Source organism: Muntiacus reevesi, chromosome X (assembly GCF_963930625.1).
Source record: "Muntiacus reevesi chromosome X, mMunRee1.1, whole genome shotgun sequence".
NCBI classification, from domain to species: domain Eukaryota; kingdom Metazoa; phylum Chordata; class Mammalia; order Artiodactyla; family Cervidae; genus Muntiacus; species Muntiacus reevesi.
Window position 1 is genome coordinate 28313084 of NC_089271.1, and position 12114 is coordinate 28325197.

Below are 12114 nucleotides of genomic sequence, written 5' to 3' on the forward strand. Positions count from 1 at the left end.
TGCTGCCACTCCAGGCAGCTTGAACTTGAGCTGAAAAGTAGATCCCATTTCAAAAGGAAATGACACTTGCTAGGGCAACACCATTCCCATTGTAATGTAAAGATAAAATACAGCAGTGGGTTCACACCATTTCTTTTAACTGTAACAGAATTTAACCCCTAGTAATTTTGTCCTCACCTCATGTGTAAGCAATATTACCTGGCACTCATATTAATGAATGTATCCAGCTTAGAGCAAAAGAATGTGGAACCGAATCTAATATATCATTTTCTTCAGGAGAATTTACACATGCTATGTAAACCAACGAAAAAACCTAAATGGAAAAATGTTTAAGCTGCATACATTTATACTACCGAAGCCATGTTTATTAGTCTTGCATGAAAGCAATGTAGTCACTGAGGTAGCAGGCATTATTATATAAACTAGGGAAAGACATTTCTTTTCCAACTTGCAAGTTTGTTATAAGACACTGTGCTTCTCCTTGTAATACTTTAGTTTCTGAGGAAAATCTGAGATACTGTCATGATCTCAAGATACTTGTTGTCATTATTCAGTCACTAAGTTTTGTCCAACTCTTTGCAACACCATGGACTGCAGCACGCCAGGCTTCCCTGTCCTTCACTATCTCCTGGAGTTTGCTCAAATTCCTATCCATCGAGTCAGTGATGCTATCTAACCATCTCATCTTCTGTCGTCCCCTTCTCCTATTGCCCTCTATCTTTCTCAGCATGAGGGGCTTTTCCAATGAGTCAGCTCTTTGCATCAGGTAGATAAAGTATTGGAGCTTCAGTTTCAGCATCAGTTCTTCCAATGAATATTGAGGGTTGATCTCCTTTAGGATTGACTGGTTTGATTCAAGATAAGTTAGCTTTTTGCAAACGCTGTTTCTTGGACTAATTTTTGGTATCCCTGTTATTAAGTAAATGACTGCCATATGGCTCAGAAGATTCTTTTCTTGCTTTGTTGCTCATACTCTAGGCATATACAACTTTTCATGTTTGTACCTTAAAGGAGGGATTCACGAGACACAAGAGCATTTCTGTAATTGATAAACCTCACCTACCCTGCTCTCTTTTTCTCATTACATTTTAGACATTTAGTATTATTATAATACATTTAGTATTATTGGTTAGCCTCGTAAGCAGTGTGTTTCGGTTGTATATACGGTTTTTGAGTGACTCATGACATCTAGCAATGGGAATAATTCCTATTTGGGCAACTACTTCCCTAAAAATAAGAAGAGCTTACTTTCTTAACATTTTTAACTTGCACATACTTAATTTTTATGAGTTATAAAAAAATGTGTATAAAGACCACTGTTATAAATACTGTCTGAGGGAAAAGAATTCTACTTATTGAATTAATAGAATTACATTTCAGGCATAGTTTTTGATTGTTACATAAGCTATTCAGTGAGATATGAGTATGTAAGGCATGGTTCCAGAATCAAAGGATATGCTTAAGGGCACCATGGAAGAACCATTCCCTGCCTGGGCACTTCTCTACAGCAACGCAGCTGTCTTGACTCCCTTCTTTCCTTACAACTTCTTCACCCATATCCCTTGGATTAGAACTTATAATGACTCTTTTTAAAAATACCAATATTTTAAAGAATTGAAGTGCAATTAACCTAAAGTAAAACATAAAAGTTTTAAGTGTCTAGCTCAGTGAGTTTTGACAAATGTATACGCTTTTCAGGTATATATATCTATACCTGAAAAAGATAGAGGGTTTTTTTTGCTTTGTTTTTTAACCCCAGAATGTTCCCTCTTTCCCCTTTCTAATAAATATTCCTGTCATTCATCCACAAAGCATCCATTTTGTGATCTTTATCACTAAGGTTTATTTTGGCCTGCTCTTGGACTTTATTTAAATATATATACTGAAGGTATTTCTTTGTGTCTGGTTTCCTTCAGCTAACATCATTTTGTGAAATTCACGAAGGCTGCATGTTATCAGCAGTTCTTTCTTTGTACTGCTGAGTGTATTGTATCCTATTGACACACAGTAGTTTGTTCATCATGCCCTGTTAATGAGCATTTGGGTTGCTTCCAGTTGTGGTTACTATGAATAAGACTACTCTGAACATCCTGTACAAGTCTTCTTGTAGACATTGGCTTATTTTTCCTTTGAGCAAGAACTTAGGAGTAGATTCATATTTAGGGTAGATTCATATTTAACTTTATTAGCAACTAGTCAAATTTTTCTAATATAGAAGTTTCATTTGGGTATTTCCACTAGCAGTGTTTGGGAGTAGAGGTTACACATTCTCCATTATTTTTGTAATTTCTTTTCTCACACAACATGTTTTAGAGTGATGAATTCCAAGTATGAAATTCATTATATTAGAAAACAGAAGGAATATTAAAAGAAGCCACAGTCCAAATGCTTATCTCTCCCATTATATCCAATATAATTGAAATCAGATTTTCTGGTATGTAAATTAGCCTATGGGCCTAAGTTAGAGTTTTATGCAAGTGTCTATGTGTGGTGGAGTTTAACTGATATCCTGAGAAAACAAGATCCAAAGTACCACACAGAATTATATACCCACTAATCCTTTCTGTTCACATAGTAGTAGGAAAATAGTATACTGAAGCATGTTTTGTATTTCATTCCTGGTACTTTTGTAGTAGTCCCTCACAAAATTCAGCAGATAAAGCTGTCTGATATTTATAAATACAAACTATATAAATTTCCGTGAGATACTTTTTAGTAATTCACACTTCATGTTAACTTAGACTCTTAAAGATTTAATAACTCACTTTATTTTTTCTTTCTTTTTTTATTTTTTTTTATTTTTTCTTTCTTAAATTCATAAATTCCAATCACTTTTTGTAAGTTTTTCTTCTGCATCCTGTTTAATTTTAATAAGAGCAGAAAGCTACACTTGATTAAACACTGGTTAAATGTACCTTTTTATTCAACTGTTAAATTAGAAATGAATGACTAGATAAGAAGTATGGCTGAGGTTTGTTTTTTTTTTTCCTGTAATCATCACAGGATAAGTGACATCACATACAAACACACACACAAATACAAAAATGTCCTTGTGAGAATATGATGGCCATACTTTTCAGATTATTTATCACTGATACTGCGTTGCACCCATGATGATTTCACTCCATTAGTAAGATCTCAAAAGTGATCTTGGAACCTAAGAGTAGTTGTCACTGCAAAACCATAGATTCTCAGAAGTGATATTGCTGGGTCATATGGCAGGTTGGATGCATGAGACAAGTGCTCGGGCCTGGTGCACTGGGAAGACCCAGAGGAATCGGATGGAGAGGGAGGTGGGAGGGGGGATCGGGATGGGGAATAAATGTAACTCCATGGCTGATTCATGTCAATGTATGACAAAACCCACTGCAATGTTGTGAAGTAATTAGCCTCCAACTAATAAAAATAAATGAAAAAAAAACCCATAGATTCTTTTAAAATTCTCAATCTAAGACTACATCAACTATTACAGAGTTAGACAACCCTTTGGTGGATTGTAAATTACAGAATTGAAAATACCATTACTTTAGGGCCATAATTTCAGGAATAGTTATCTTTAGTGGTAATTAAGGAAACTAGTGCTTTTCAAGGTAGTTGTCAACTGCAGGGACCAATAGCAACCCATCAGTAACATTTGGACTATGATGATCAAGGTCAACATACATACACAGGCAGTTTAACTAAAGTTTCAATAAAGTGGACTTCAAAATCTATGCATTCTGGCCTGGTGTTTAAATACCAGTATCATTGAATTTGTTACATTGTCCATGAGCTCTGAAGGAGAAAAAAGAAGTGAATGTTTTATCTCTAAAATTGTCTGATCATTTATTATGTTTTATAGACATTCTATAGGAATAAGAGAACTTGTATACAGAGGGTGGCAAGAAAATTACTCTTTTGGATAGAATGTAGTAACATACCAAGTCGAAGGGGAAAGAAAGGATAAGAAAAAAATATTTAGCTCTGTTGCTGCTGTTTAGTCGCTAAGTCATGACTGACTCTTTTGTGACCCCATGGACTGTAGCCCACCAGCTTCCTCTGTCCATGGCACTTCCCAGGCAAGAACACTGGAGTGGACTGCCATTTCCTTCTCCAGTGGATCTTCCTGACCCCGGGACCAAACCAGCATCTCCTTCACTGGCAGGCCAATTCTTTACAACTGAGCCACCTGGGAAGCCCCTTTAAGAGCTTAGTGAAAGGAAAAAACGACCATATAGTCTGGTGTGACATCCTCTGGGGAGCCTAGTTCTTAAGCCCAAGTTAGCACTCAGCCTCCAAGACTGTGGCCAGCCATATTGGCCCCACTCTGTTGAGAAAGACAAGTGTTAGCGCTTCTGGCAGGAGCCAGCAGACAGTATTCATTAGGTGGTCCCCCCAGCTCTCTATGCAACACTCCACACTGCCCTTCAGGAACTGTGCAGTTTATCCCTCATTTCTCCTCAGCCCCGACCTCCGGGTGACGGCTGAGGTGGGAAAGATTCAGATTCAGATTGGGTGAGTTCAGAAACTATCCTGGCTTAAAAGCTTCATCTCCGGAGGAACCAGTATTTCTTTTATCAACTCCAGCATACCTTGCAGGATTCCCACAGGAATAGGTTTATGTGTAAGAGGCACTTTCACTCTAGCAAGCCCCAAATTATAGTTTCCAATCAGGTATTTACAAATCAGTCCAAATGCAATCTACCAATGTAGGTTCATTCTTACCATAAGCAATGTTGCTTAGCAACACAGTTACCACATACCACCTTATCTGGTTGCCAAGGAAACAGCTAGAAAGTTATCAAAAGGTCAGATTCTACTGCAGAAAGGAAAGGGGTTGTGTCAATCCATTACCCACATCTGATCTCATCCATAGAAGTGTGAAATCAAGTTGAATTTATGATTTTGTATGTGAATATGGTATAATTCCCTCTGGTAATTTTTTTTCTAGAGCTGATGTATACAGTTGAACTTGCCGGAGGGCTTGGTGCTATCCTTCTGCTGCTCGTTTGTTTGGTGACCATCTACAAATGTTACAAGATAGAAATCATGCTCTTCTACAGGAATCATTTTGGGGCTGAGGAGCTAGATGGAGGTAAGCTGAGTCCCTTCTTGTAATGTTCTTTCTTTTCATATTTGTTTCCTGCTTTTGTTTTGTTGAAGGAAAGAAAAGTTACCTGAATAACCATTTACAGCATCTCTTAGAGTCTTTCAGTGTTCAGTTTGTAAAATCATCTTTTCTATGGAACACTGTGTGTGATGCTTTGGAGCCAATAGGTATTATCCTCTGAAAATTGGAAAGCAACACCTATCGTTTTTAGAATGGTGTTCCAAAAAGCACTTCTGAATTACAAACGCTGACTACAGTGTTATCAGAGTGTTCATTTCTCTCACCTTGTAATCAGTACTGAAAGTCAGGCTTTACTTCTGTATAAGTAAGGAGTGTCTCTTTTAATTGTGCTCCCTAGCTCAGTAGTTTGAAGTGAATCTTCATTTGTCCCTTGTTTAGCCTGATCAGTTATAATAAACCATACTGAATATTTTAGAATTCATCCAACGGTCTTTCAACCATGTTTATTTAGCTTTATTTGGACAGTCTAATTTTTATTCCAAGTGGGGACCCACAGAGAGGGAAGTGCACGAACACGTTGTTTTCATAATAATAAATCTAATACTTGTGCTCCAACTGGGTAAGTAAATATTGTTTTCATAGAATCATTATTATTATTTGCCTCTGGTCAGTCATAAATATGTTTACAATCTAAGAAGAATTTGGAGTCCTTAAAACTGAACTCCATAAACTGCCCATTAGTGGACTAAAGTTGTTTTTTTTTTTTCCTTTTTTGGTTATTTGAAAGTGATTCATATATAACATTAACTTGCAACATAGGAAGCATATGTGAAGTGGCAATAAATAGTACAGATGGTCAGGGTTTCTTGATCATTTTCATAATCTCTTTTTATTGACTATCCATTTTTCACTTATCATTACAAAGGAAAATGAAACAATTGCCCTTGTTACCACATTTCCACAGGCCTCTGGAATAAGTCACAAGTAGAGTGTAGGCTGTCAGACTTGTGAAGAGGAGCAATTTATTCAGCATCCCTAACACTCCTCTGTGTAACCTTCTCCCCTTCCCATTAGAACGAAACCTGTGCTACAGCAAGACTGTTTTTTTTTTTTTTCTCATTTTAAAGTATCGATTAGCCTATTTATTCTTTGTTTCTAACTTTTTTGCCTATTCATACAGATTATTAAGTTTTTTGCTACTGCTTCAAAGAGATATGAGAAAATTGCCAATGTCAGAGTCATTGTTGAATGAGAATCAAGCTGAGTACTAGGCCTTCTTAAAATCATTTTTGCTAAACCTCAGAAAAACTCAGGTCAATAGTATAATCTCTCTTTTACTGATAAAGCAACTGAGGCTGCCAGAGTTAAATAACTTACTAAAGAAGATACCACTAGCGTTATTGTAAGTGGCCAAGATGGGATTTGAATATAGGTCTATTTCCAAAGCATTTATTTGATTGATCACTGAGCCCTTTTTATCTTTAGCCTTTTAAAAATTTGGTATGTTCAGCATAACTTCAAGATCTGCTGTTATTTGTACAATTAACACAGTAGAAGTTATTTGAAAAGACATTGCCTAAAGAAGTCTCATTTTATCTATTAACCTTATTTTGGACATAATTTTTGTTCTGAATGATATGAAGGATTTAACCCAAATGATAAATTTCCAGTATAATTTTTTTTGTCACATTCTGCAAGGTAGAAGATTCTAAAGAGTTTCAGTTCAGTAACTCGGTTGTGTCCGCCTCTTTGTGACCCCACAGCACGCCTGGCTTCCCTGTCCATCCCCAACTTCTGGAGCTTACTGAAACTCATGTCCATCAAGTCAGTGATGCCATTCAACCATCTCATCCTCTGTCGTCCCCTTCTCCTCCCACCTTCAACCTTTCCCAGCATCAGGGTCTCTTCAAATGAGTCAGTTCTTCGCATCAGGTGGCCTCAGTATTGGAGTTTCAGCTTCAACATCAGAACTTCCAATGAATATTCAGGACTAATTTCCTTTAGGATGGACTGGATGGATCTCCTTGTTGCACAAGGGACTCTCAAGAGTCTTTTCCAACATCACAGTTCAAAAGCATCAATTCTTTGGCGCTCAGCTTTCTTTATTGTCCAACTCTCACATTCATACATGACTGCTGGAAAAACCATAGCTTTCACTAGACGGACCTTTGTTGGCAAAGTAATGTCTCTGCTTTTTAATATGCTGTCTAGGTTGGTCTTAACTTTTCTTGTAAGGAGCAAGCTTCTTTTAATTTCATGGCTGCAGTCACCATCTGCAGTGATTTTGGAGCCCAGAAAAATAGTCTGTCACTGTTTCCATTGTTTCCCCATCTATTTCCCATGAAGTGATGGGACCAGATGCCATGATCTTTGTTTTTCTGAATGTTGAGCTTTAAGCCAACTTTTTCACTCTCCTCTTTCACTTTCATCAAGATGCTCTTTAGTTCTTGTTCACTTTCTGCCATAAGGATGATGTCATTGGCATATCTGAGGTTATTGATATTTCTCCCAGCAATCTTGATTCCAGTTTGTGCTTCATCCTGCCCAGCGTTCCTCATGATGTACTCTGCATATAAGTTAAATAAGCAGGGTGACAATATACAGCATTGACATATTCCTTTCCTGATTTGGAACCAGTCTGTTGTTCCATGTCCAGTTCTAACTGTTGCTTCTTGACCTGCATACAAGTTTCTCAGGAGGCAAGTAAGGTGGTCTGGTATTCCCATCTCTTGAAGAATTTTCCACAGTTTGTTGTGATCCGCACAGTTAAAGGCTTTAGCATAGTCAATAAAGCAAAAGTAGATGTTTTTTTTTTTTTTGGAATTCTCTTACTTTTCCAATGATCCAACGGATGTTGGCAATTTGATCTCTGGTTCTTCTGCCCTTTCTAAATCCAGTCTGTACATCTGGAAGTTCATGATTCACGTACTATTGAAGCCTGGCTTGGAGAATTTTGAGCATTACTTTGCTAGCGTGTGAGATGAGTGCAAATATGCAGCAGTTTGAACATTCTTTGGCATTGCCCTCCTTTGGGATGGGAAAGAAAACTGACCTTTTCCAGTTCTGTGGCCACTGCTGAGTTTTCCAAATTTGCTGGCATATTGAGTGCAGCACTTTCACAGCATCATCTTTTAGGATTTGAAATAGCTCAGCTAGAATTCCATCGCCTCTACCAGCTTTGTTCATAGTGATGCTTCCTAAGGCCCACTTGACTTCGCGCTCCAGGATGTCTGCCTCTAGGTGAGTGATCACACCATTGTGATTATCTGGGTCATGAAGATCTTTTTTGTACAGTTCTTCTGTGTATTCTTGCCACCTGTTCTTAATATCTTCTGCTTCTGTTAGGTCCATACCATTTCTGTCCTTTATTGTGCCCATCTTTGCATGAAATGTTCCCTTGGTATCTCTAAGTTTCTTGAAGAGATTTCTAATCCTTCCCATTCTATTATTTTCCTTTATTCCTTTGCACTGACCACTGAGGAAGACATTATCTCTCCTGTCTATTCTTTGGAACTCTGCATTCAAATGGGTGCATCTTTCCTTTCCTCCTTTGCCTTTAGTTTCTCTTCTTTTCTCAGCTATTTGTAAGGCCTCCTCAGAGAACCATTTTCCCTTTTTGCATTTCTTTTTCTTGGGGATGGTCTTGATCACTGCCTCCTGTACAAAGTCATGAACCTCTATCCATAGTTCTTCAGGCACTCTGTCTATCAGATCTAATCCTTTGAATCTATTTGTCACTTACACTGTATAATCGTAAGAGATTTGATTTAGGTTTAGATGTTTAGAGTTTAGATGTTACTGAACCTTAGTTGCATCTCCTTGGATTCTTCTACACATTGTTACAATTGAATAAATATCTACTATTGCAGTGTTGAAAATTTTCTCTGACATCATGAATCCCCATTCTTCCCAGCTCTCCCACAAGTCCTTTCTTCTTCCAAAGAAGAGATCATTGTTAAGAGAATGCAGGCTTTTCTTGACTTGGTTTCAAAAACTGTAATTTGAAAGTCAAAGTTGATCAGCTATCTTTATTCTTGGCTACCATGTTTCCTCCCCTGAAATGGGAATACATGAACTGCTCTTGGAAAGAAAGGAAAACGGTGTGAAGAAGAAGAGGGAAAGAAAGTTTAGCTCATCTTTTGAAGTAATGTCAGTACTACAGTGATTGTTAATAACAGATTCACTGACCATTTCTTAAGAATGTATTAAATGACAAGTGTTGTGTTGACTATTTTATTGATACTCAGAAAATCATACAACCAGAAAGACAGAATTGAAACCCAGGTCTAAATCCCCAAATTTTCCTAATTTCCATCACTGTATCAGACTAGGAGATGGACTGTTTGGCATCTGGACACATTCAGTCGGTTCGTTTCAAGTCTTTACAATGGGCATAACCTGACTGTATCAGTTCTGTATCAGAAAGATTCTATTTTTCCAAGATGAAACACATTGATGCTTTGCTCTCTTGGTTTGTTCACATCAATCTTCGTACCCTTCTACACAACCTTACATTGTAATATTTCCCCTAGACTCAGGCCTTAGCATTTCTCTTTTAATTCTGCAGCACCACCTTTTTGGATCATATATACAACCTGTCTACAGCTGCATTTATGTACGAATTACTCCTAAATGTCTTTCTTCAAGTTCTCTTGTTTTATTATCATATTCACATAACCTTTTGGTTTTTTTTACACTGTGATAGGAACCAAGACCAGCTTTTGCATCACCCATCCCCCACACTCATTCCTTACCATTCTCCGTTTTACATCTCAATTCTCTGTATCATCATTTACCTCATTTGCTTCACTTCCTCTCCATCTGCCATTTCCAATTAGTTATCATTATCAGCTAACACATTATTGACAAGAGACATATTAATACATCTTTTGTTACCCAAACATTATTGAGCACAGATATATCAATACATTTTTATAGAGAGAGGTACAATTAACATGACTGTGCATAGTTTTTAGAGCTTTAAGTTAATCAAGGGTTCATTGTACAACTTACGATTGTCATTATCATTCATATTTTGCTCCATTCAGTTTTTATCCCAACATTCTGTGTATTATAAATGCAAGTTTATTACCATAAAACTTTCAAAAATGCCACATCACAGAATTTTGAATAAAGGACTTTTCAGTCAATTTTATGCAGATACTTTCTCTGATTATCTGGATGATATATATAATAGTGTCTTAGAAGATGATAGTTCTTCAGAATACAGTACTGATTCAGACAATGTGAACATTCAGTTCAGTTGCTCAGTCGTGTCCGACTCTTTGCGACACCATGAACCACAGCACGCCAGGCCTCCCTGTCCATCACCAACTGCCGGAGTCCACCCAAACCCATGTCCATCGAGTTGATTATGCCATCCAACCATCTCATCCTCTGTCATCCCCTTCTCCTCCTGCCTTCAATCTTTCCCAGCATCAGGGTCTTTTCAAATGAGTCATCTCTTCGCATCAAGTGGCCAAAGTATTGGAGTTTCAGCTTCAACATCAGTCCTTCCAATGAACACCCAGGACTGATCGCCTTCAGGATGGACTGGTTGGGTGTCCTTGCAGTCCAAGGGACTCTCAAGAGTCTTCTCTAACACCACAGTTTGAAAGCATCAGTTTTTCGGCGCTCAGCTTTCTTTATCGTCCAACTCTCACATCCATACATGACCACTGGAAAAGCCATAGTTTTCACTAGACGGACCTTCATTGCCAAAATAATGTCTCTGCTTTTTAATATGTTGTCTAGGTTGGTCATAACTTTTCTTCCAAGGAGCAAGCGTCTTAATTTCATGGCTGCAGTCACCATCTGCAGTGATTTGGGGCCCAAAAAGTAAAGTCTGTCACTGTTTCCACTGTTTCCCCATCCATTTGCCATGAAGTGATGGGACTAGATGCCATGATCTTAGTTTTCTGAATGTTGAGTTTAAAGTCAACTTTTTCACTCTCCTCTTTCACTTTCATCAAGAGGCTCTTTAGTTCTTCTCCACTTTCTGCCATAAGGGTGGTGTCATCTGCATATCTGAGATTATTGATTCTTCTCCTGGTTTTGGTTATCGATATTTCTACCTGCCAGAGCAGAAAGCTTTCTTAACTCAGAAAGCACCTGCTGTAACAGGGTGACCTAACTAAACATGTGTAACCTTACCAACCCCATAGAATTTGATCATACATAATTCCCAGTTAGAATGAAATGCTGGTCTTCGGACAAACACAACTGTTGAGAATGGACCCAAGACAATGCAGTTACCCATAATTCTCAGATCCCTTTGGGTAAATGAGCTAACTCTAATGGTTAGGGATAGGAGAATATTAATTGCTACTCTACCACCTTGATTCCATAAAATACTGAAAGAAAATTTGGACAGATTCTGCTGCATATACATTTCTTAATAAACAAACGTTTAACCTATCCTATCAACTTGAAGAAGATCCAACTCTGTGTCACATGAATGTTTGTGAGAGTTCCCAGAAAACCTTGCCCCTGAGGCACATGTGACAATCCCGGTGTCAGGATTAGGCTAACCATCTAATGATGTCTAAGAATATTCCTCATCAACTGGGAATGATGTATGATACAGGAAACTGTCATGGTATTCAATGAAAAGCAGAACATAGAAAGATTTGTATACTGTGATGATCAGCTTTGAAGAGAGCTATGTCTCCATGTCGATAAGAACTGAAAGGTACTATTCAGACATGAAAACAACATTGTGGGGCATTGTAATTTGAGATGTTATATCTATATTTTTTCAGAAATTTCTCTGATATTACTGTCTTTTCTATTACATATAACTTTTAAAATTCTTTCTGAAATAAATTTGGATTTATGAAAAACCCAGAAGGAATATTCTTCATTAGGACACAGGACCATTTGGAATTAAGTCTGAAACAGTTTCCCTAAGTGGAAAGGTCTCTGGCCCCACTAGATATGTGAGGAGTGGGATGTGTCTCTAAATGATGTTAAGTTACTCGTGTCTTTTTTTGTTGAAGTATAGTTGATTTACAATGTTGTGTTACTTTCAGGTATATGGCAATGTGATTTGGTTTTATATATAT

General features: G+C 37.6%; 1 protein-coding gene across 1 annotated transcript in view; it reads left to right on the forward strand.

Annotated features, from left to right (window-relative positions):
• Nucleotides 1-12114, forward strand: part of IL1RAPL1 (interleukin 1 receptor accessory protein like 1) — a 757712-nt gene that overhangs the window by 732514 nt on the left and 13084 nt on the right. The window contains exon 8 of the mRNA XM_065916682.1: nucleotides 4931-5074. Within this exon, the coding sequence (XP_065772754.1) occupies nucleotides 4931-5074 (144 nt within the window). The remainder of the gene's footprint in view (nucleotides 1-4930; nucleotides 5075-12114) is intronic.